The 27,514-nt window shown below is 34.4% G+C and overlaps 1 protein-coding gene across 1 annotated transcript in view; it reads right to left on the bottom strand.

The window, feature by feature from the left end:
• The window catches only part of DMD (dystrophin), a 1,970,015-nt gene that overhangs the window by 1,371,978 nt on the left and 570,523 nt on the right, over positions 1–27,514 (bottom strand). The window contains exons 19-21 of the mRNA XM_059385278.1: positions 20,707–20,794; positions 5,615–5,856; positions 1,018–1,198 (exon numbers count right to left, since the gene is read on the bottom strand). Of these exons, the coding sequence (XP_059241261.1) occupies positions 1,018–1,198; positions 5,615–5,856; positions 20,707–20,794 (511 nt within the window). The remainder of the gene's footprint in view (positions 1–1,017; positions 1,199–5,614; positions 5,857–20,706; positions 20,795–27,514) is intronic.

Below are 27,514 nucleotides of genomic sequence, written 5' to 3'. Positions count from 1 at the left end.
ACAGTTTCATGTATATCACTACACTCATTTTAGAAAATTACTATTTGGTAAATTATTTGGATATTTACAAAAAGAAGTAGTCCAAAAACATGTTTTACAACTAATTAAAATTCTGATAGAAAACAAATACATGTTCTTGTGCTTCTCATAACAAATTTAGGGAAGACATTAAAAAATATTTTGATCTTAATGCCTTAAAATCCAATTTTACTCTATAATTTTCTGTATGTACATATCTACATACAGATGGTGAACCAAAAACTCATGTACTAATGTTTGAAAATGTTCATAAACCTGTCTGTCAAAGGAATTTTTGTCTTAGTAATTAAGCTGATGAGTTGGACTATTTTGGACCAGATATTATTAATATTCTAAGAGCAAACTGGTGAGAAACAAAAGAGACATTTTGGGAAAATTTCACCGGTCAAATGGTACCCATTTGTGTAACTGCTCCACTTCTAGGTTATATTTTACTATTAAATAAGAAAAAGAGGATACTGCATAATGACAGTGATCCAATAGTGAAATGCAGCCCAGGGAATAATTTGCCCTTTGCTGAATTTCAGTTGCTACATGTATGTTACAGTTATAACAATCTTCATATAAACTGGATAGAAGTATTAGGGAGAAGCCTTGCTAAATATCCTTGTACATAAAGCAAAGAGGATTTAACGAAAACCTACTAAGAGGGCTTCAACTGCTCTTTTATTTCCTCTAGTGATCAAAATCTTTGATTGTTAGATTTGCAACCCACCAAGGAGATGTTAATACTTGTATAAAATACATATTTTATTTGTTTCTCAAAGTCATGAAATTATTATGGGAGGTGAGGGGGAGAAATGAAAATATAACACATATTTTTTCCAACAATAGTATCTCATTCTTTCGTACTACAGAATGTAGGGATGGTGCATTCCTTTGGTAGAAATGACTCTTTCGTGTGAGTATTTTCTCTTTTTCCAACAAATACTGAATTTGGAAAATATCAAGTTAGCCATCTCAAGTATTTTTACTTACTTGTTTGGAGCTCTTTTTCTCTTGCCTGCACATCAGCAAAGACTTGGTTAAAATGATTTGTAAAGGCCACAAAGTCTGCATCCAGGAACATTGGCCCTTGTCCCTTCTCTTTCAGGCCTGTGCTTTGAATTTTTAATCGTTCGATTTGAGGCTGAAGAGCTGACAGCTGGTGGACTTCATCCTGTACCGTAATTTAGAGTATTAAAACAAAGAAAACTTTTATTTTGCATAGATTTCATTTTTGCAAAGAAAGGTGTTAGAAGGCAGGGATGCAAACTTAGCTTATTGCCCTTATCAAAAAAATTTAAATATAGGTTGGCTCTTCATTCAACAAATACCATCATATAGAGCTGTCTTTAAATTTCCAAATCACATCATTTCTAGTATTAACGGGTGTGCATGTGCACTTGAAAAATGCTATGAATGACCTTATATCCTCTCAATCAGTCAGACCCGAATGTTCCTCTGTACCCCTCTTATCTCAAAATACTGTGTCTTTGCTCCAAATTCTAAGCTTGTTTAATGAACAATATTTTTCTTTAAATTCACTTGTGAAGGATATAAAGTATATCTATCTACAAACATACCTACATTACAAATTTATCTTCATATACTGATATTTCATAGATTACATAAGCTATGTAATACTTATGTAAACATGCACATATTTATTTATATCTGTAATTATCTATCTTTTATATGGTCACGTTACTTCTCCTGACTGAACAAGCAATTACCACTGTTTCAGTTAGGGTGGAGTTTGTTCTGCTTTGCTTGTCCTGGTGTAACTATTAATAATACCTCCTTGCACTCTCAAAGAGTACTCTAGTTTGGATGATAAAATCATATGGACCCACTGCTGTGCAGTATAGTAGTTACTAGTCATATGTGGCTACTGAAAACCTAAAATGTGGCCAGTCCAAATTCAGATGTGCTGTCATTATAAAACATACACTGAATTTTGAAGACTTAGTATTAAAATATACAAATATTAACTCATAGTTCTAAATACTGATTGAATCTTGATATGATAATATTTTCAATTTACCATTTTAAATAACATGCATTACTGAAATTCATTTACCTGTTTCTCTTTCCTCTTTTAGTATTGTTTCTAGAACATTTAAAACTACAGATGTGGCTCAAATTCATGGTTTGCATTATATTTCTTTGGAACACTGCTGTTCAAATGAGAATGTTTTCATTCTCTTTTGTTTCCAGTGAAGCTGCGATTCTTATGTCTCTGCTACACATATAATTGGAATTCAAACAGAATGTCCAAATGCTCTTTATTTAAGCATTATTACCATGGCTGCTTACTTAACGATTCACACATAGCCTGCTACCTTCAGAAAAAAGTACTTCAGGATTATTTATCATTTAAAATGAAAAAAAAAAAGGACAATTGAAATTTTAAAATCAGATAACAAGATAACAAGCCAATTAGGGGAAAATGCAAAGAATTACAGTCATTACGAACTAAATGTAAATCTGAGCTTCCGGGAATCAAAGTGAAAAGAAAAAGAAAAAAAAGAAAAAAAAAGAACAAGTTAGTTTTTGGATGCATGCATACTGTTTTAGAGAGAGTAAGTTTTGTGTTAGGATTTAGTAAGATAAATATATCCCAAGGTTCTTTCATAGGAGCAGGACTACCTGCTGGGCACTGTCATTTTGTTAACAATTTTAGGAGATAAAAGATAACTTGCAGAGGAATGTTGCTATGTGGTTATAACATAAGAAATGATTCAGGTAGGTTAACCTCTGATAACTAAATTATTTTGGTAGGTGAAAATGAAAGCCATGTATATAAATAGGGGGAAGACCCTATCTCCCATTCTAATATAAAGCCTCTCAGTCAAGAGCTAGAAGGTAGGTGCATATCAACATGTGAAGGATAAGACAAGAGCTAAAGGGTAATACTCCGTGTTTTTGATTATAGAATTAAGACATGCACTTTGTACACTAGGCTTACAAATGGTAGCATTGACATCTGCTGTGAAACATTTAAGAACCTGATTTACATTTGGCCAGATGGAGGGCCGTCATTCTTCCTGTTTAGGGGGCTATCGAAGGAACCTGCAGTATAGTAAAGTGTGTTCTGTAAAACAAAGGGGACTTGGAAACTAATAAAACATTTGGGCAAATGTTCAATTCGGACCTTAACGTTCTGAGAGTAAGTCTTAGGAGAGATCATTTTGACTTGAAATATTTAACATTTAAAAGATGTTAGCAATTATTCATTATTTCCACAAAAAGGGCCTTAATGTGGTTAGTCCTCCTGAGTAAGGCATTTTCCCTGAGTCTGTTTATCCTTCAAATTTTGTGTTTATCTGATGGAAAAACTTTTTCATTTTTCTTGGAAAAGAGTCCGTGGATTTCTTCCAATTCCCAAAGAGTTCTCTAACCCCCATAAGAAGAACCAGTTCTGGCAAGCATTATATTTGGAGCTAACACTACTGTCTAATCTTAAAAAAAAAAAATCTCCAAATAACAGAATGCACTGATAAACAAGATAGAATAATTTATTTACCTAGCATTAATCATAGCAAAATAATATGTTAGCTTTTGTGTGAATGAGTCTGAGCTCATCCTGCTAAATATTTTACCCCAGGTGACTCATCAAGTTAATAGCAACCAAAGGTGCAGAGAAAAAGAGTAAGGTGTGATGAAGAAGAATGGAATTACGTCATCAAAATTTGGAATCTTCTGACTGAATGCAGAAAAATGAAATAATTTCACTCAGGATGACTTCCTCAACCTCGAGAGAATATTTAAGATTTGTTAACCACCAATGATCTCCATTTGTTCCTCAGATAAAGACCAAAATACTCCAGGTCCCAAGAGTCCTTGCTTTGTCTCTTATATGCCTGTCTTTTGGACTCTTTTATCTTATTCCCACCCCTCACCCTTTCTGTCCAGTATTCACATTGGCCTTCCTTCAGCTCTTTGGAAGTGGTTGTGTTTAAGCCACCAATTACCCTGTGGTATCTGTCAGGCAGTTGAACCAAGTTAATACACTTAGTATCACTCTCAGCAACACTAGGGATATTGACTATTTATTCTATGGGTGAATGTATTTTTTAGATTTTATGGTTAATTTTTATACCTGAATTTCAACAAACAGGTTAAGGTAAGATCATCAAATTTTGTTACAAGAAATAATGTAGGTGGAGTATTCCATGGATTCATAGGAAAAACAAAAGTCACCAATTCTATTAACAGCAAAATGTTTCTTTAAGTATAGAAATTCCCTTGATTTGCATATTTGCATTAAAAAACTCAATGCCTTTCTGTCCTATATTCTTTATCTAAAAATGTATTTCCTGAGTTTAGTCATTTCCTAGTAAATCTGCAGAACCAATATGAGATAAAAAAAAATCTTCCAGTCCTTTAACTGCTTTTCTCTTCAAAGTATCTTTGAATTTCCCATCCCTTCCTGGGATTAATACCACCTCCAAAGCAACCTTGTCACCTCTCCATCTTCAATCTCCCATTATTTAAACCATTATTTTCAAAGTATGCATATTAACCTCGATTCCCTGCTTCTTAGATTAAACGTAGCCATCTCAGTCTGTCATTGAGGTTCATCCTAGAAACCATTTCATTTAACCAATTTCTCACTTTCCAAGAAAAGCATTCAGCTCATAGTAACCATACAAAAAGTTCAAGTGATCTTCATTATTGTGTAACTCTGGTTTTCTTACATTTGTAAACACACTCTTTTAATCTCTTTCTCAGGTTCCTTGGTGTCAGTTATACCTTGTTTGGCCCTCTGGATGCACTGCCCACTTCTAGAACTCAGGAGAATGACACTTATAAACTAGGGCTCTTTGTATTGTGTCTAATGATTAAGTCTAGCCAATGGGGATCCCTGTCCAGATTCAGGTTTTAGAGGCAGGGAGGAAAGTAAAATAGCATATTGATTTTTCTGGATCCATTCCTGTGATAGCATGTGGGGCTGGTTCTTAAGGCTGTCTTTACAATGGGTGCCCCATTCACTCCTGGGTTTCTGTAACTTCTCTATCTCTAATCCTTTTGGGCCCCAGAAGTTACAGCTCTGATGCAGGGTTACTGTACTATGCCTTATGGTTCCTCTATATTCCAAGCACACTGATAAAATATTTTGGTAAGGGAACCTTCCTCAAATTATCCTAATTTGAGTGAACTGTCAATTTTAAAGATTTTCCTCATATATCCAATTATACAGTACATTGACTGCTTGTGTTTGTGTAGATTTCACTTTTTTAACATATGAATGAGTTTTGTTTTTAGCACATGAGCTGCCATAAAAATGAGCTCCAAATTACTGGCCATTTCTCATAGGATATGTGTAGTTTCCATACTCCCAAACTGCTTCACCATTCTGCAAACAGACAAAATCAATTAGCCATGTGTAAGTACTCTAAATCTACTTTTTTAGGATCCAGTCATCATACATTATCTATTTGAACTCATTTTCTTTCTTCACTTACATTTTGACCTTTATTGTGTTTACACCCTTCAAAGGGGTTTTTTTAATTAAATAATTTGCTATTCTTCTGGAAATTGCCAAGAAATTCCTTTTGATCATGATCCAAAAAGGAGGAAAGAATCTTACCTTACACATTTTTAACTGGCTTTTAATTACTGTTGGCTCTGTTGTGGTGGTGGGCTGGGTTTTCAACCAGTTTTCAGCAGTAGTTGTCATCTGCTCCAATTGTTGTAGCTGATTATAGAAAGTGATGATGTTGTTCTGATACTCCAGCCAGTTAAGTCTCTCGCTTAGCAATTGGCAGAACTCTATCCACCGGCTGTTCAGTTGTTCTGAGGCTTGTTTGATGCTGTCAGCATTAACACCCTCTAGAAAGAAGATTTTTAAAATATATCCACTGAAGCCACAGACTGCAAGACATCTGAAAACCCATGTGTCTCAAGTTTAAAAGTACTCATCTCATGAAGGATTTTGAACAAATCATTTACTGATAAAGAAATAGAAGTACCAACAGAATTTTTGATTACTGATTATAAATTATTAGATGCATCTTATCAAGAGTATGCATGTAATAAAATAATAAATGAGGACACATAAGGTGTACAAGAGTAGAATATATTTAAATCAAAACAAAAAGGGTCAAATCTCTGAAGGGAATTGGAAGATTGATCATGGACCAAAAAATCTTTTGGAGGATTCCAAATAATTGTTAAATATCATGTATGATATTGAAATGTACATTGAAACACTAACCTCTGTGTTTTTAAAACAGTTTGGGAATTAGCTGAAATGTTATTATTTGGATTTTAATAAAAAAAAGAAAGGAGTTTTTATCAAAATGCAGTAATTCTCTACTTCTGCTATAGAAAGGCAGTGCAATTTTCCATGGGTCCAAAGAAGTGATGGGCGCCCGGGTGGCTCAGTGGGTTAAAGCCTCTGCCTTTGGCTCGGGTCATGATCCCAAGTCATGGGATCAAGCCCCACATCGGACTCTGCTCAGCAGGGAACCTGCTTCCTCCACTCTCTCTCTCTCTCTCTGCCTGCCTCTCTGCCTATTTGTGATCTCTGTCTGTCAAATAAATAAATAAAATCTTTAAAAAAAAGTTTAAAAAAATAAAAATAAAAGAAGTGAAATAAGCACTAAAAATAACCTTTCTAAAATGAAAAAATATGTTCATATTACATATCATTTACAAATATGGAAGTTTATCTGATAATTTTAAAATCATCTATAACAAAACTAAAGCAGAAAAAAAATCTATCAAAGGTAAAATGGAAACATAAGCACATCATTATTACTTAGCTTTCTGGAGAATCTACTATGTGTTAGGTGTTTGGTGTCTTTTAATATTATTCAATCTATTTAAGTTTACCATAATGTGCTATGTGATTACTAATGCCACTCCAACTATATATTATCCTATACATACCAAGAAACAGTGACAACATCAGGTAATGTTGTGTGATAAAATACTCTCTATAGTTACTTGGCCAAACTTAGGTGTTCTTACACACACATACACACATGTATGAAATTACATAGTAACTTTCTTAATTATATTATATAAAAATATTAAATTGTATATCCATTTTAAAATACAGCTATAACAGCATTGATAACTTTCTTATATTTTTGAAACATTATTTGAATATTTGAAGGGAGAAATGTTGTTATATAGTTATTCAAATGTGCCATGGACACAAATGATCAGATGTTTAGAGGAAATATTCCCAGCATATGTTAAACTTGAATAAGCACTTATAAGAAGGAAGACCATGGTGGTCCAATTCCAGTTTGGGCAGGTCAGAGATGCTAAAGTAATTTAAAGGTACTAATGAACGGATACTGCATTGAGTATTGTTTAACATTTCTCTAAATTATAAGGAAATATAAGGGAAATGAGCTCACTGTCCCTGACATAAGTCAATCATATAAAGGGCCACCCTTCTCAAATGAAAAAATAAAACCATAAAGTAATTTTTCATGTGAATAATACATGCTAATCTAATAAGAAAATACAAATAAAACTATAATGAACTACCAATTGGTCCTGTGGTATCTATTAAAATCTAGGGATAGAATTTAATTTATCCTTGTTGATAATTCTCCAAAACTATCAGCTCAATATGTCAGGCCAAAAAGTGTCCAGATGCTAACATCACTGCAAAGGGAATTAAAATAAATGAGAAAAGCAAATTTTGTACAAATCCACTATGAAATCTATAATACTCTCTACTTATTAACATACTGATTTTTATAACTAAATAAGGGTGATTAAAACACAATAATAGGTATAAGAAAAATCTCCCTATTGGGATAAATGGTGAAGGGGAACAGAAAGCTACAGAAATTCACAGTAAGAGCTCTAGTATTAGGCAGAACTGAGTTCAAATTTCATTTCCTTTACTAAATGGGTAAATGAGGCTCAATTATTCGATCCCACTGGATCTCCTTTTTCTCATCCATGAAACGAGGCTAAAATAGAATTGGTCTCATAGGATACCTATGAGGGTTCTGAGTTAACATGTGTGAAGCAGTTACATAAAATCTTATATATGTCAGGCAAATAATAAATATCAATGTTACATCAAATAATATGTAGCCAACAAAAAGAAAAGAGAGATCAGAGATTTCAAATCTTGAAATTGGTCAGGGGCGGTCTTTTTAACGACAGAAAGGGGGCATTTATAAAAAAAATCAATGATTAATATTTTTAAAGTTAGTGCTAATTTTATAAGATATGGCACTAATATGGGATATAGAAAGTGTGTAGACATTTTTAAAAGAAATCATATCAACCGGTGATAAATTCATGAGTATATTAGCAAAGCTTCAAATATTTGGCCATACATCCATTCTCATTTGCAATTAAAATGATAAAGGGCAACTATGCCAAAAATTAAAAACAGAAACTTCCACATGTCACTGGCAAAGATAAGATGTTGACCACAGAGAATCAGATATCTTATTATGAAGGATTTACATGTAAATATTGTATTGTTTCATGTGAATATACTTCCTGCTCAACAAGAGGAGGAAGACCTGTCCTTCTAAACTCAAAACCACTCTGAGAAAAAGGTCTTCACTGGCAGGCAGTATCTGATAGAGTTCTCAGCTTAGAATAGGTAAGGAATAAGTTCAGTGTACTTGTGAACTCACGCAACACTAAATCAATAGCTTACTTCATACAAATATGAACATTAGGGTAGCAATACCCAGAGACACAAAAAGCCAAACACAAGGATGCATACAGTCTCTCTTGCTTCAAGTTTGCTTTAAAATACTTGGGGGAAGGATCAAAAGCCTTGGTACATGGCACATTACTACATGTATATCTCTTAAACTAAAATTATAAATGCCAATACTTCAGATTCATGAATTAGCTATCTATTAGGACAAAGTCTCTTAAAACTAGCAGAATAAATAAGGATACTGTTTCCCAAATGAATACTGAAGCATGAGTAATTTTACTATTTTATGTAACTATTTTATGTGTATTTCATAAAATTACATGTTCCTTGAACCAACTGAAAATTTTAAATTTTATGACCCTTTTTAAGGGTATCTGCAAATTTTAAAGTATCAATTATTTGAGCATCTGTTTTTCTAATTTTTTTGTTAGCTACTTAAGAATACAAACACTAACTCACCAGGCATTATGAACAATACTTATGGAAGCCATTTTGTAGTAGCACATTAGAATCTCAGGGATAAGGGATCATAATCCATTCACATCTCGTATTCTAAACAACCCCTGAAATAGTCTATGAATAAATATATTGCACCCAGAGGAAATGGATCATTACTTCAAGTGCATCCATTAATTTTATTACTTGTGTACAGTGCATAACAGACTGTTAGAATAATTTTAATTGTGCACCACCTTCCATGCAAGTACTTCAGAACTGCCACTTAAAGTGAAGTATTCCTCATTAAGTATATTCATCATTAGCCATGAAGCCAGAATAGAATCATGCAAAACCTGTGTTTAGAATGAAAACTCAAAATGAAGTTTTAATAAATATTCTCCAATTTTTATTGCATATTAGGTGAGGGTCTTTACAAGCCCATCTGGCATGAATATAACAGCCTTGAATGTAATAGAAATTTACTAAGTCCATGAAAATAAGGCCTGAGTATTGTAGACTAAATTCTAGAGGTTTCTTCAACCACACTAATTTTTATACAATTGCTTTTTTAAAATAATTTTTTAAATAATAGCTTTTAAAAGCTAATAGGTTTATGTAAAATTTATACCCCTAGTGAATACATAAATTTACTAAAATAGCTTTTTTTTAAACTTTTTTTTTAAAGATTTTGTTTATTTATTTGACAGACAGATCACATGTAGGCAGAGAGGCAGGCAGAGAGAGAGGAGGAAGCGAGGAAGCTGAGCAGAGAGCCCGATGCGGGGCTCGATCCCAGGACCCTGAGATCATGACCTGAGCCGAAGGCAGAGGCTTAACCCACTGAGCCACCCAGGCGCCCCAAAACTTTTTTTCTATTCTTAAACATCACTGAATTATGAGAGTAAGGGCCAGATTCCTATTCGTATTTGTTTTTGTGATAAATTTTCTCCAACAATAGTGACCACTATGACTTTCTCCTTCTCACTCTCCCCATCTCTCCCTCTCCCTCTCTCTCTCTCTCTCACACACACACACATACACACACATGCACGTGCGCGCGCGCGCACACACACACACACACGCACAAAGTTTTTTCGTTTGGAGACTGGAGTCAAAGAATGATGTGTCTGTCAATTAACATTTATGGCATGTGAACTCTGTGTAGACCATTATCCCCAAGTGTCACATGGAGAAGTAAGAGACATAAATACAACTGCCCAGAACTGAGGAAAGCGTAAGAGAAGAGGAAATGAGTCCAACTATGGGGAAAGCTACTCATTTACAATGGAGGGGCTGAAATACTGCAAATAGTATTATTTATATGCCCCACTCACATACAGACCAGCTGAAAAATGTCTTTCCATTAAAATATATAACTAGAAGAGTTACTGCCACTAAAAATCCTTCACAGTGATGTGAAGAGAAGATGAAAGGTTTGGCTTTGAGGTGAGCCAAACTGACTATAATCCCTGTCTTTAACAATCTGACAAAATTTGGTTGCCCAAACTCAAAAGGCATCACTCATGTGAAATACTTAATGAGCTATATAAAGCAAAACACTAAAAATGCAGTTACACAATTAATATTATAGATAAGAGGAGTCCTTGTCTGTGTTATCAGTCTGTTCTGTTTAATTACAGTCCTTAGCAGACTTACTATAAAGTATCACCTTAAACACTATAATCTAACAATCAAGGGATGATGGTTTTGAGTTATTCTTCTAGTCTAATATACTAATAATTACTAGTTTTATTTAAACATTTCCTTAATGTGATTGTCTTCAGACTCTTAATTAACATACAGGAAACTATAATTAGAAAATGAAAGGGAAGCACAGTTTAATGTAGAAAACATCACTAACACTATTAGATAATTATATTATACCATCGCCTCTGGAAATTGTGGTGAAACAATTTTATAGCCTAAAGAAGGGGAAAATAAGCTATGCTTATATATGTTTCCAAATAAATGTTTGATACAACTACTCTTTTGGTAATTTTAATATTACATAAAGGAAAACAGTTTATCTAAACCAGGCTTTTTTAAAAAATACCCGACTGATAAGGAGACTACATATAGATGCAAGAACATTATTTTACAAACAAATTTAAGAATAAAGTCTAGGGGTACCAGGTGGCTCAGTCGATAAGTGTCTGACTTCAGCTCAGGTCATGATCCCGGAGTCCTGGGATCAAGCCCTGCATTAGGCTCCCTGCTCACTGGGAAGCCTGCTTCTCCCTCTCCCAATCCCCCTACTCATGTTCCCTCTCTAGCTGTCTCTCTCTCTGTCAAATAAGTAAATAAAATCTTTTTAGAAAAGAATGAAGTCTAAATAGAGAAAAAAAAGCAAATGATTAAATACAAAAAATATTCTAGATTGTCTTAAAATCCCATACTCACACACTGAAAAGCTTTCACTTTAAAGTAAGAAGATCAGATAAAAACAGTCTGACATAAAATCTTAGTAAATTAGGATTCTTTAATGAATAATCAATAGTACCAATATGATAGTCAGATCATTTACCATACTTTGTTGTGAAATTTTCTAAAATTTTAATTAACCATTTTTGTGTTTAAATGAAAAACTATAAAAACAAACCTTAGAGAAGGTTATGTTGTATTTTTAAAAAGAAAAAAGGAAATAAGTGCAGATTGGGAAATTCCCCTTCTCAGCATAACATAGCTATAGGAAACAAAATTACATCACTAGGTACCCAATGTAGTCTCCCACTTACTCTCATTAAAATTCTAGAAAGCCAAAAATTTCTTGAGACTAAAGTTCTTATTCCCATCTTATATAGTAACAATAAGCTTCATAAAAGATATATTTGTGAAAAATTTCTCTAATAAGAATGTCTCTCCACAATCCACCACTCTTCTCAAACTATTCCCATACTTATCCAGTCAAATGATGTTGACAGGAATTACAAACTTAATGTTTGTTAAAAAAAGATACAGTTAAGGAATAGATAAATCAGTTCATTATACCAAAATTCAATTAAAAACTAACAAACATGATTCTTAAACTAACATGCTGTTAGCACTGTAGTCCCTTTATTTAGCCTACTATAATCATGAAGATAACTTACATGCTTACATTAGAACTGGGACATCTACAAGGGAAATGTTTGTGTTAAACTTTAAAGTATGCAAGTAACTGATGCACCTTCTTTTTTGGTTGTAAAAAACGTTCCAAATAAATTAATATGAGTCTTTTACTGATTCTGTGCATATTTTGCAAATATCAACCATTCTACTACAAAACTCACAAAATAATATTAAAGTTGACAATATATTTAATGTTTACTGTACTTTAATATTTTTCAGGTAAGCTTTGCATTTGATAAAGTATAGAAAAATGAAAATCATCTTTAAATTGCTTTAAATTGATCCTAACATCTAGTGAGCCTGCAAAACTGAACACACGTTATGAGAAAGACTGTTTTCAAGACAGAAGAATGATTTTTAACAAAATTCTGGAACATCAAGTCAGAGTCACTTCTACATTGGCATGATGGTAATCTCTGTACTCTTAAGAATTTTAGGTCACTCCTTTTCCTCAGCACCTTTCTTCATTTCCTTTAACAAACTATGTTTGAGACTAATAGGTTTTGTTTTCTGTGTTTCTTTCTTTTTAAAAAATTAATATATAATGTATTTTTTGCTTCAGGGGTACAGGTCTGTGATTCATCAGTCTTACACAATTCACAGCACTCATCATAGCACAACCCTCCCCAATGTCCATCATCCAGCCACCCCATCTCTCCCCTCCCTCCCAAACAACCTTCATTTTGTTTCCTGAGATTAAGAATCTCAAGATTTGTCTCCTCTATGGTGTCATCTTGTTTCATTTTTCCTTCCTTTCCCCATGATCATCCATCTTGTTTCTCAAATTCCTCATATCAGTAAGATCATATAATTTCTTTTTCTGATTGACTTATTTTGCTTAGCATAATAGTCTCTAGTTCCATCCATATCATTGCAAATGGCAAGATTTCATTTTTGATGGCTGCATAATACTCCATTGTGTGTATACACACACACACACACACACACACACACACACACCACACCTTCTTTATCCATTCACCTACTGATGGACTTATAGGCTCTTTCCATGGTTTGGCTACTGTGGACATTGCTGCTATAAACATTCCAGTGCACGTGCCCCTTTGGATCACTACATTTGTATCTTTAGGGTAAATACCCAGTAGTGTAATTGCTGGGTCATAGGGTAGCTTCATTTTAAACTTTTTGAGGAACCTCCATACTGTTTACCAGACTGGCTGCACAGCTTCCTTTCCCACCAACAGTGTAGTAGGGTTCCCCTTCCTTCACATCCTCGCCAACACCTGTCATTTTCTGACTGGTTAATTTTACCCATTCTGACTGGTGTGAGAAGGTATCTCATTGTGGTTTTGATTTGTATTTCCCTGATGCTGAATGATGTGGAACACTCTTTCATGTGTCTGTTGGCCATCTAGATGTCTTCTTTGCAGAAATGTCTGTTCATGTCTTCTGCCCATTTCTTGATTGCATTATTTGTCCTTTGGGTGTTGAGTTTGATAAGTTCTTTATATATTTTGGATACTAGCCCTTTATCTGATATGTCATTTGTGAAAAGCCTCTCCCATTCTGTCAGGTCTCTTTTAGTTTTGGTGACTGTTTCCATTAGAGTACAAAGTTTTTTGATCTTGATGAAGACCCAATAGTTCATTTTTGCCCTTGTTTCCCTTATCTTTGGCAATGTTTCTAGGAAGAAGTTGCTACATCTCAGGTTAAAGAGGTTTCTTCCTGTGTTCTTCTCAAGGATTTTGTTTGATTCCTGTCTCACATTGAGGTCTTTCATCCATTTTGAGTCTATTCTTTTGTGTGGTATAAGGAAATGGTCGTTTCATTTTTCTGCATGTGGCTGTCCAATTTTCCCAACACCATTTGTTGTGGAGACTGTCTTTTCCATTGGACATTCTTTCCTGCATTGTCAAAGATTAGTTGACCATGGAGTTGAGAGTCCATTTCTGGGCTCTCTATTCTGTTCCATTGACCTAGGTGTCTAATTTTGTGTCAGTACCATACCGTCTTCTGAATATATTTGTGATGTCCATCTAGTCCAGTGTGTCTTTTAAAGCCTTTATTTCCTTGTTCATCTTTTGCTTAAATGATCTGTCCATTTCAGTGAGGGGAGTATTAAAGTTCCCTACTATTATCATATTATTGTTGATGTGTTTCTTTCATTTTGTTATTAATTGGTTTATGTAGTTGGCTGCTCCCATGTTAGGGGCATAGATATTTTAAATTGTTAGATCTTCTTGTCGGACAGACCCTTTGAGTATGATATACTGTCCTTCCTCATCTCTTATTATAGTCTTTGGCTTAAAGTTTAATTTGTCTGATGTAAGGGTTGCCACCCGAGCTTTCTTTTGATGTCCATTAGTATGGTAAATTGTTTTCTACCCCCTCACTTTAAGTCTGGAGATATCTTTGGGTCTAAAATGAGTCTTTTGCAGACAGCATATTGATGGGTCTTTTTTTTTTAATCCATTCTGATACCCTGTGTCTTTTGGTTGGGCCCTTTAGCCCAGTGACATTCCAAGTAACTACTGAAAGATAAGAATTTAGTGCCACTGTATTGCCTATAAGGTGAATGTTACCATATATTGTCTCTGTTCCTTCCTGGTATATGTCATTTTTAGGCTCTCTCTTTGCTTAGAGGACCCCTTTCAATATTTTCTGTAGGGCTGGCTTGGTGTTTGCAAATTCTTTTAGTTTTTGTTTGTCCTAGCTTTTTATCTCTCCTTCCTTTTCCAATGACAGCCTAGCTGAATATAGTATTCTTGGTTGCACATTTTTCTCATTTCTCATCTGAATATATCAGATGCCAGTCCTTTCTGGCCTCCCAGGTCCCTGTGGATAAGTCTTCTGGCAATCTAGTGTTTCTACCATTATAGGTTATAGGTCCCTTGTCCTGAGCTGCCTTCAGGATTTTCTCTTTGTCTCTGAGACTTGTAAGCTTTACTATTAGATGACGGGGTATTGACCTATTTATATTGATTTTAATACAGTTTAGTACAGTTGTATTGATTTTAATCCAGTGCCTGGATTTTGATGCCTGTTTCCTTCCCAAGATTAGGGAAGTTCTCTGCTATAATTTGCTCCAATATACCTTCTGCCCCTCTCTTTCTTCTTCTGGGATCCCAATTATTCTAATATGTTTCATCTTATGGCAATTCTTATCTCTCGAATTCTTCCATTCTGATCCAGTAGTTGCTTATCTCTCTTTTTCAAAGCTTCTTTATTCTCCATCATTTGGTCTTCTATATCACTAATTTTCTTTTCTGTCTCATTTATCCTAGCAGTAAGAACTTCCATTTTTTTATTGCACCTCATTAATAGCTTTATTTAAAAAAAATCAACTTGGTAAGATTTTAGTTCTTTTATTTATCTAAAAAGGGATTCTCTAGTATCTTCTATGCTTTTTCTAAGTCCAGCTAGAATCTTTATAATTGTCATTCTGAAATCTAGTTCTGACATCTTACTAATGTCCATATCGATTAGGATCCCTAGTAGTCAGTACTGCCTCTTGTTCTTTTTCTGAAGTGAGTTTCTCCACTTTGTCATTTAGTCCAGAAAGGCATAGCTGAATGAGAGAACAAAATGCTAAAAGGGTAACAATGACCCTGAAAAACATACACTAAACAAATCAAAAGAGACCTGAAACCAGGTGAAAAGAAAGGAAAAAAAAATATTATATATATATATATATATATGCATATATATATATGCATTATTATTAAGACTGGTGAACAGAACAGAGCCACATAATTGATTTGGGGCATATTTTGGTCTGTTTAGAAGAAACTGCCTCCCAAAATTTTAAAGAAAGTAAAACATATGTATGTATGTATATATATATATATATATATATACACAAAAATAAGGGTAATATAATGAGGGGATGGAATATGACTAGAAAGATGAAAAATCTAAAAGACTATAAAAGAGGAATTGATAAGAAGTTGGTTGAAAAAAGAAAGAAAAAAATTTTAAAAGGGGGAGAGATTGTGATTAGGTAGGAGACTAGAAAAAAAGCCATATACTAGATTTAGGGTATATTTTGGTCTGTTAGAAGAAACAATATCCCAAAATTTTAGAGAAAGAAAAACGTATATATCTTTATACAAAAAAAATAAGGTTAAATACAATGAAAGGATAGAATATGAATGTAAAAATGAAAATTAACAAAGATTTTTTAAAAAAACGGTATTGATAAGATGTTGGTTGAAATAGAAAATAGGAAAAAATTGAAAAAAATAAAGAAAATTTCAAAAAATTCAATTTTGTTAGACTAAAGAATCTTGGGGTGGGGGAAAGCCATGCATTCCATGTGCTGTATTCCCCTAGTTTTGGAGTTTTGCATTTCTCATTGATTGGTAAACTTGGTCTTGGCTGGATGTTCTTGCTGATCTTCTGGTGGGCAGGGTGCTGGCACAGTGATTCTCAAATGTCTTTCCCAAGGAAGAATTGCACTGTCCTTGCCAGGGGCCAGGCTGAGTAATCTGCCTGAGTTTGCTCCATAGACCTTGTTCCCTGAACGCTTTCTGTACAGCTTTGCTGGACAAGAATGAAAATGGCCAGCCCAGAGGAGCTGAGAACTCGAGGTCTCATTCCTTAATGCACCCTTGGAGAAAAGCAATCACTCCTGTATCTCTGGTCTCTGGCCACACTCCATGCTCACCTGGCCTGTGACTGAGCATTTCTATCTCTGGCACACGGCCCCATTTGGGGTCTTCAAACCCAGCAGGTTCCTGCAGCATGCTCCCGTACTGCTCTTCCCAGTGGAGAAAGGACAGGGAGGCCTGCCACTTGTGGGGTCCCTGCTCGAAGAGCAGTGGCCTGAGTGCTGCTGATTCTGGTTTATGGCAACCCTGAGCTGAGAACTCACTCCTCAGCTCCATCTCTGCAGCTGGCTTCCCTGCTCTGATACCTAGGAGCTCTGTGACACTCAAACACTCCTGATCCTTCTGTGATCCTGAGGGACCTGAGGGTTCCACCCCTTGCTTAGCCACTGGAGCAACATCCCTCCGCAGAGCAGCCTTGTAAAAGTTCTGATTTTGTGCTCCACTGCTCTCTCACTTGCTGGGAGCCAGTGGATGGAGGCTTCCTCTCCTGGCCCTTGCCATTTATGTTCCTGTATGTCACCTCGGATTTACTTCTTCGCATGTCCTATCTTCCAGAAAGTGGTCACTTTTCTGTTCATAGAACTGCTGCTATTCTTCTCCTCAATCTCTTGTAGACTTTATAGGTGTTTAGAATGGTTTGATAACTGTCCAGCTGAATTCCTGGGACCAGATGAAATTTAGGTTTCATACTCCTCTGCCATCTTTCTCTCCCCATTTTCTGCATTTCTTAATGCTAAAAATTCATTCTTTCAGTAGTTATTTAGAAATGACCAAAAGTGTATTTGGAAATATGTCTGATATATTTTACATCAGCTTTGAAACAGAGTGATACAAGTATTGAGGATTTTTTTTTTTTTGCAGGTCTTAGATTTTCATTCTGAAGGAAAATTTGAAAGAGGACTTCCAAAATCATTCCAGTTATTTAAAAAAACAATCTTAATTATTTAAGAAACTCTAGATTAAAAGATTAAACTCTAGATTAAAAACTCTAATCTTAAAGTATCTGAACTAGAAAATTTACCTTGCTATGTACACATACATAGAAAATATTATAAAATGCTTTTGAAAATATAATAGCTATGCTATTTTAGACCCATTTTACACTATATGTGTTAAATGTGGTTATCACAATAAAACATACATAAACCATAAATTTGTAGTAGTTGCATGATATTAATAACACTGTACAAGAATTATTAGTCTTTATCTTAATTTTTGAGGCCAAGAGATGTGGTTAAAAGGAATAAAAATTTACATGAGGTCATAAATGATGTACCATGATTCAGTTCTTATTTTCCTTCTTTATAAATAAAAGGAAAAGAATGTGTATGTTTTATATGGTTATTAGTATTATTGTATTCCATAGCTTAAACTTGACAAAAGAAATTCTGGGCTTGTAAATTGAAGACCTTAACCAAGATTATGGTTAGAAATCTGGTTTAGAGAAAGTTCGTTTTGGTCCTTCAGCTTCATGAGCCAAACTAGTAAACTCCAGTTTTTGGTTCTATGCCAGCAGAGCTATTGTAAATTAGGGTGAGGAGGTCCCATTAAAATATACCTGGAGAGAGATACTCCAGGCACTTAGGCACATGACTGCCTTCACTCATAGTTTGTAAAATTACATAAAATAAATGTTATGAAATTTATTCTGTGTAAGACTGAAAAAAAAGGAACAAAAAGTTAGAATCCTTTAATCTACTTTTTAGTAATGATGTAAAATGTGTGAATGAATGGAGTAGAAGAGCTATGCTCTAAATAGAGCCCAAATTTGAGCCTAATCTCTTAACAGTCAGACCTTATCTTTATTGGCATAATGCATGAGAAGCTTAAAATTTGATCGATACAGTCAATCTATGAGCAGTGTCTGAAATCACACTCCTAGTTCTTACTGCTCTTTGCTCTCCACACAAGTTAGCATTGTCCTTCAAAAGTATTATTATTTTCTGACCAAAATTAACTCAGTAACTGTCTTAATTTTGCTTTGCTAAGAAGAATTTCACCAATTAGTATTTATTAAGGACCTAGTATATGTCCTGACTTTTCTTCATGCCTCCTAAATTTAGAGCTTTGAGGGCAATAATCTAGGAAATGACATTACTAATCATATGATCATTTAAAATCTGTATATGGTTTTAATTTCAAAAAAATCATTTCCTACACTTTTAAATTTTAAATTCTTCTTGAATAATGATCTGAGGTAATGTATACTTGACATTTGATTACGAAAGGAGACCATTTAAGAGTATAGCTTTTATATTGGCTTATACAAATAAAAAAAGTGACAATATACTTGCTATGGGGAAATCATATAGTGGCTACAAGCCTATATTTTAGATCACACAATTTCATTTAATATGAAAATGCTGTTATCAAATTCATCAGTTATACCACCTAGCAACATACAGCTGAACAACAAACTTTCAGTATTTTGCATTGTCTATATATTTATTAACTTGTTAACCCAATCCTCAGCTGTCATGTTTGCTTGTTTTTATTGTTAACCAAATATAGTCATGGGGCTCATTAAAAGAAAAAAATGAATTGATTTCCTAGGAAGATCACTGAACTTTTTAATGCCAACATGGCAATTAAGGCAAAAAATATTTCATACACAAAATTTATGTTCCAGAATGCAGGCAGATCCTGGAAAAAGCTGACATGCACAACAAAAACATTTGTTACATTTGGTTATTATACTCTTGTAAACATATCCTGTGAAATATGTAAAAAAAAATCTTGTTTGAAATAGCATTATTCCTGATTCTTATAAATCACTTATATCTGGAAATGACTGCAGTACTAAGACAATAATAATTTCAAAAATGTTTGTTCACAATCAACGTCAGTAACGTATTTTGTTCAGACATCTTTTGGAGCACTGTGAGGAAAAAGTAACTTTTTTTTCCAAAGATTTTATTTGAGAGAGAGATAGAGAGAGAGACAGAAAGCATGGAGGAGAGGGAGAAGCAGGCTTCTCACTGAACAAGAAGCCCAGCACAGAGCTCCATCCCAGGATCCTGGGATCCTGACCTGAGCCCAAGGCACCCACTTAATCAACTGAGTCACCCATGTGCCCCTAATTTTAATACATTCTTAAAAAAGAAAAAAAAAGAATTTCAAAATAATGGGGGGGGGGGGTCCTGGGTGGCTCAGTCGGTTAAGCATCAGACTCTTGATTTTGGCTAAGTTCATGATCTCAGGATTTTGAGATCAAGACCCACCTTGGACTCTGTGCTGGGCACGAAGCCTGCTTAAAATACTCTCTCCTTCTGCCCCTACTCTACCCCACCCACTCACAAGTGCTCTAAATAAATAAATAAGAAATGGATAAAAAAATAAAAAGAAAAAAAAATGTGTTGGCTTTGTACTTTTACCCTACTCAAAAACAACTGAAGTTAAAAAATGAAGTTTCTTCTGAGATGACATGTGTAAAGTAAAAAAATGAAAGACAATATAAAAAATGTCAAATTAGCCTACAGGTATGCTAATAAAGTCCTACACATAATTTTAGTCTTTTTGGGAAAATATATTGCAAGAATTAGTTAAAATCAGATTACAATCAGTTTACATATAGTATATGATTGCTTACATTTACAATGATTTTTGCAAACCTTTTTTTCCTTAAATTATTTGGACAAATGCTAGCAGGGTTTCCATTAAAATTGATTTCTCTGCAACAGATTGATAAAATATTCTAGCACATCCCATTTTCTTCCACTGGACTCAAAGATGAATTTCCTGTAATAATTCGCTTAGCATTAAGAAAGAATAATAAAAAGCTCACAAACTCACTTTAATTTAAATTTGCATTCAGGAAGTGCTTGTCTGATATAATTCAGCTGATAAATATGAACCTATGTGTTTATCAAATCCCTAAGAAGATTATCTAAATCAACTCCGTGTAATTACCATTCACCATCTGTTCCACCAGGGCCTGAGCTGATCTGCTGGCATCTTGCAGTTTTCTGAACTTCTCGGCTTTTTCTCGCTCTATGGCCTGCAGCATGATAGCAAAGGTGAGTATTTCAATACAAGGATTGTGAAGTTACACAGTAATTATAACTTCTACTTGCCCTTTCAATCCTTAAGATATTTCACTCTGTCAGCTTATCATGTGAATCTAAAGAATTTTTTTCTCAAGTTTCTTGCACCAGAATCATCAAAATGACAATGAAAGCACAAGCCAATTTCATACTGAATTGCTACTACTTTTAATAAGATTTCTACTCTTCACTTTTTTTTTTTTTACACAATAGTTTCTGATGCACTATAAGGCTGCAAAAAAAGCAAATAGTAAGAAACAATGAAAGGATAGTGACAGACACTTAAAACTAAAATTTGTCTTTTAAATACACACTACTGAAATTGCTGGAATTAGATATGTATTCTGTATTAAAAATCAATGGAAAACCTTGTAAGTATATAAAAAGGAAAAAGCACACTATCATGAATAATTTAGCAAAAAAATCCATATTTACCTAAATATAAGACTACAGGTTAATTTTTCTCTCTGAAACTTTCTAAGTACTCCCATTTCAAGGGAAAATAGATTCAGTTTCAAAAAGTTTTCTAAATTCATTTGTTCATTTCTCCTAACTTAACTTTTGAACAACAAAACCACGATGACTTAAATTAACAAAATCTAGCATTTAATACTCACTGTTGGGTTTAGCTAACAATGCTCCTATAGATATTTAACATATATACATTAATATACATAAATATTAAACTATGATACAATTGAACTGTATGATCATAGTCAATAAAATATGTGGCTATAACATGTTATATGTCCTAAAACATAACTACCTGCTAAAAAAGCAAGCTTTAAAGCATTTAACATATAGTTAGAGCAATACTCCTATGACCCAATAATAGCATCGAAGATTTCACTTGACTTTGTGACAGGAGGTTATTCTGTATCTGATAATTTTTTAAATTTTATTTTGATTTATAGGTATTTAAACAAATGTGATACTGGAGTACATGCAGGAGGCCTGTAATCGATATGTGCACACTCTGACAAGCATTGTTAAATAGAACTTTCTACAAGCTTGAAAATATTATATATCTGTGCTGTCCAATACAGTAGTCACTAGCCACATGTGGGTTCTGAGTACTTGAAAGGTGGCAGTGTGACTGAGGAAACTAATTTTTCATCTAATATAATTAAATTAAAATTTAAAAAGCCACCCTGTGTCAAGTGCCAATTGTAATTATACAGTGCAGATCTAGTGTCTTCCCTCTGAAAGCCAATAAAGAGACAGGAAGACAGATATGTAGACTAAATACAGATAAAGATATTATGGCAACACCAGAAATACATTCAGAGAAATAAGGAATCATCATATTGCTAAGCTAGACTATTTCCCAAGCACACCAAATGATGGTAATGCTCATACTATAATCCATACATTTAAACATATTTAAAACAATTCTCTAATTTAAAGAAATAACCACAATTGAAGGGAGGGCTTTTAAAATTATTCGAGGAACAGTTTCATGAAGTAGGGTTATTGGATAAAATGCCAAGAATGCAAAATGTTTTTAAAAAGCCTATAGACAATAGAATATATCCCATCAGGAAAAGAACTGTAATATGTAAAATACTAAATAAAATTTAGCAAAACAAATGAAAATGCCATAAAATGATAGTTTTAGTTTTTTTTAAGTATGTACACTCTATCTTGAAAATATACATTTTATGTTATGTTGTCAAGGACAGCAAATGAAAATTCAGCTTCATCTCATCAGTAGGGAAACTCTAAGTGATAGACACATTTTAATATCTTAGATTCTACTTGAAAATTTCAAAGCACAGAGACTGTGGTGTTTGGGGATTATATGCTCCCAGGATCCCATACCAATTAACAGGTGAAACTTCTGTGTTACCTTGAAAATCATTTTCAGAGAGGCATTATCAAATTGTTGACACAAGTATTTGCATAACCCTGGAAGATTCTAACTTTCCAGTAGAGAAAAGTCCGTGAAAATAAAATACCTACAATATCTTGTTAAAGGTAAGAATCTAGATGAAGTTCAGAAATTTACATTTTCTCAACTGTCAATTTTTGTCTTCTAAATTCTCTGTTCCTTTATAGAAACAGAAGCAGCTTATTGGCACATGTTTTCCAATACTTTAAATTTATTCTCTATTAAAAGGTAAATGTTATTTGTAAAAGACACTGAGTACTTTAGAAGAGAAAAAATAAGCACATTCTAAGTAAATAGGTAATATTGACAAGTACCAAGAACTATAGCAGGATGTGGGGTATTCCACATTTGAACTACAGCAGCAAAAGGAGGAGCAGGGGTTTGGAAGAGAGGGAGAGAGAGAGGGGGGGGGGGAAGAGAAAGAGAGAGAAGTAAAAACATACATGTACTACAAAAGAACAAGAACAGTAACAACAAACAGGTATTCTCCAAGTTAAACAATGCTAGAGTTACCCTTCGCTATCAGAGCTGTTTCTATTTTAACTATAGAGTTTTTGCTTTTTTTATATATGAAATTACATAAGGAGTAGAATCAGAACACAATGTTGTCTTTATCTTGACTTTCTAAATGTCACGATCATAATATTTTTATTCTAAGCATCTAATAGAATAATCAATTGGTATTCCTCACAGAGAGGAAAACTTCTAATTGATTATTTCAGGGGTAACTAGCTTAAATATTCAGTTTGGTTAAATCACACTATTCTAGTTTTTCTCATACACATATAATAGCAATAACCACAAGAAAACAATCATGTATGGAATAGCTACTATTACTCTCACAATTTGACAGAGGAAGAAAGTGAGGCACACAGAGGTGTATTAAATATTTGAGAACACTGGCATAATCATGATAAAAATGGAATTGCTCACATTGTGTACCAAATTATAAATACGGATTTCATAATTTGGTGGGACAGAAGGAATCAGCAGTATTTTGTCCTCTTTTATACAAGAGAAAACTGAGCATCAGCGAGATTAAGTCATATATACAAGATTGTAGGGAAGTGGAAAGCTTTAGATCCAATCTATTTACAAATTCAGCTCTCTTTCAGACCCACTCTGCTGCTCTAAGGGTATTTCAATGGAAATTAACCAAACACCTTTGAATGTATCTGACTATGACTCACAGAAAAGGCAACCTGATAGTCTGGATGTAGTCCAAGATGATATTCAAAATATTTAAGTAGTAAAGCAGCATGGGCGCCAAGCTATCAGAAGGGATGCCTGATTACTCAGAATACACACTGACAGCCTATAAGATGACCAGAAACTCCATGTACAGCTCAATTACTGTAACTCATTGCCAGATGTATATTATACAGAAACTGAGTAAGTGGTATATAAACAGAGAGACAGTCCTGAGAAAGAAGCATTGAACAGACACCATCTATCAGTGTTTAGATGATATCTGGGTTATGTTAAGTAACATCGTTTTAAAGAGGAATATTGGAAAATAAAGAGAGATATTGGCACAAATGTGCTTTTGGGAGTATAAACAGGACATTGAAGGCTCCAGAAAACATTTCATTTCAGACAAAGCTGTAGATGGTTGATAAAAAATGAGAAAATTTAGGGTAGCCAGAGGACAGTCAAGAAGGTAATGAAAAGTTTTGGAGTCATTTTACTCTCACATGGTCTGAATTCTGTCTCCACTGCTTACCAGCTGTTTGGCATTTGGAAAGTGATTCAACCTTTCTGAGCATCAATACTTTCTATGTAAAGTAACAATAAAGATACCTACCCTTCAGGGATTCTAAGAAGATTAAAGGGGGCTCTTCAAATAACTTATTTCCAAAATTGGGACAATTCTTACATAGAAAAATGAAAATCTAGAAATAACTAAGCTGTAACAAATGGAATGACATAAACTGAGAACGTCCCAAAATGCCACATGTCGACATGAAAGTGAACAGTGATTTCAATAACTTTAAAAAAAAGTTTTAGAAAAAAATCTTGGCCTAATAGTTAATTAGATTACCTGATCACAAAAGCGAGTGTCAAGAGTCCAGATAACCACATATACAAAGTGTTAAAGAAGTTGACTAAATAAACATCACTGAAACTCCTCTTTTCTTGCTGGACCTGGACACCTATGCACTCATTTTCAAATAAAATATATGAACTTCTGTCTTAAAATAGGTTAGATTGGTGTTCCTAATGCTTCTACCTTCCCTCATTTTCTCAGAAAAAAAATATGTCAACTGCATAGAAGAAGTTAAATAAAAATTGCATGGCCACCAAAAACATAATCTGGAGAGAGATATGCTTCTGGAAAAGAGAGGGCATATCCCTGACTTTAAAGAGGTATGTGCCACCAGGAGAAACATTAGCCCTCCACAGGTCTACACTGCAAAGTAAAAACTAGCCTATGAAAGAAAGAAAAGAGAAAGAAAAAACTGGTCCTCATACCTATTCCCTTATTCAGTTCCATCAAATTTTTTTTTTTTTAATGACACCATGAGCCTTCTGTGCTACTCCACTCAATGGCTGATCCTCAGCTCTCAACTTACTTATCATCATAACTTGATTCAGAGGATACTTCTTCTTCAAGTAATTTCTTAGGTAGGTTTCCTCGATGACAAGTACACAGTCTTTTTCCTGGCTCAAGGACTCCCTTTACTCAATCCCTGTGCTGGTTCTTCCACATCTCCCTGTATACATGTAGAGAATAACATCTAGTTCTTCATTTTTCAGGCTAAAAACTTCAGGCCAAATCTTTCTTGACTGTTCCTTTTTTTTCTCTAACTCTATATCCAATCCCTCTAAAACTCCTGTTGATGGTAACCTCAAAACATACCCAGAAAATGCTTATTACTGTGCTTAGTACTATCACACTCATAAAAACAAAAAAACAACAAAACAAAACAAAACAAAACTCCATTATCACCCAGTGGTCTAGATACTTCCAAATAGCCTACTAAATGCTTTTTCTACAGAAGTAGGAACCTCTGTTCCCTGATGATATATTCTCAACAGAGCACACACAAGAATCCAGACACAATAGATATCAACTCAGCTCTCTAGTGGCTTCCTCCTCATCTGAGTAAATGCCCAAGTCTTATCCATGGCCCATGTAACCTTAACCCCCCTAATCTCATGGACCTGTTTTTCTGTGACACCTGATTCTTCACCTCCGCCATACTGTGTTGTTCCCTGACATTCCAGGCATGCTCCTCCCTTAGACCTAAATACTTACTCCTCCCTCTGCTAGAAATAGTCTTATCTCAGGTAAGAGATAAGACTTATCTTATCCTCACTGTCTTTAGATCTTTACTTATTTTATTATGTTATGTTAGTCACCATATAGTACTTCATTATTGGATCTTTACTTAAATGTCACTTTCTCAGGGAAGCCTTCTCCTGCTAATCTATCTATACACACACACACACACACACACACACACACACACAAGCACACACAAGCACATACACACATTTCCTAGCTCTCATTCCTCATTTTTGTCTTTCACACTCATCATTAACATTCTATACATTTTGCATATTCTTACTTAATTTTGACCTTCCTCACTGGAAAAGAACTGTAAAAGGTCATATATCCTCATGAATTTCCTCCTTCGTGTCATCTCCAGGCCATGGAAGAGTACCTGATACATAGTTAGATGTACAGTAAGGTGAGATCCAGTGTAGCTTAATGCCTCCATATACAGTATTATTGTCTCTCCCACTCTACCCACAGTCAAAATGCTCTGTGAAGGTGTAAATTTGTAACACATTTACATTTACATGGATGGGACTGGGGGGTATTATGCTAAATGAAATAAGTCAATCGGAGAAAGACAATTATCATATGGTTTCACTCATATGTGGACTATATGGAATAGTGCAGAGGGCCATAAGGGAAAGGAGGGAACATTGAATGGGAAGAAATCAGAAAGGGAGATAACCCATAAAAGACTATGGACTCCGGGAAACTAAGTGAGGGATTCAGAAAGGGAGGTGGTGGGGAGATGGGGTAACTGGGTGATGGGCATTAAGGAGGGCACCTGATGTGATGAGCACTGGGTATTACAGGCGATTAATGGATCAATGAACACTACATCAAAAACTAATGATGTCTCCCTCCCAATCCCATCTTGTTTCATTTATTCTTCTCCTACCCATTTAAGCTCCCATGTTGCATCACCACTTCCTCATATCAGGGAGATCACATGATAGAGGGGGTTTGGGAGAAGGGGGTGGGATTATGGACATTGGGGAGGATATGGGCTTTGGTGAGTGCTGTGAAGTGTGTAAACCTGGTGATTCACAGAACTGTACCCCTGGGGATAAAAATTTATGTTTATAAAAAAAAATCAATCATAAAAAAAAACTAATGATGTATTATATGCTGGCTAATTGAATTTAAATTTAAAAAAAAGAAAAGAAAAACAAATGCTCTAGTTGGCTAGTAGAAATATCACATCTTAAAGGATTCTAATTAAGTTGTTCCTGCATTTTCAGATCATGTCATATTACACTGACATGTTGAAATGTTTTGTTATCACTAGAGAATAAGTGCAACAACACTTTATTGGTATCACAGATTTCAGGGCAATTTTTTTCTTGGATATTTTCAAATGTTCAGCATCTTCAGTCTTTAATCCTCCTCCCTGGTGGACTGTCTCTATCTCTCTCCTCTTTCTATAGACAGATGCATAGTTAAATATGTATGTGTGTATACACACACACACACACACACAGGTGTTTGTATGTGTGTGTG

This window comes from Mustela nigripes, chromosome X (genome assembly GCF_022355385.1).
Source record: "Mustela nigripes isolate SB6536 chromosome X, MUSNIG.SB6536, whole genome shotgun sequence".
Lineage (NCBI taxonomy): Eukaryota > Metazoa > Chordata > Mammalia > Carnivora > Mustelidae > Mustela > Mustela nigripes.
The sequence above is the reverse complement of the archived record's forward strand: the minus strand, read 5'-3'. Positions and strand labels throughout refer to the sequence as shown.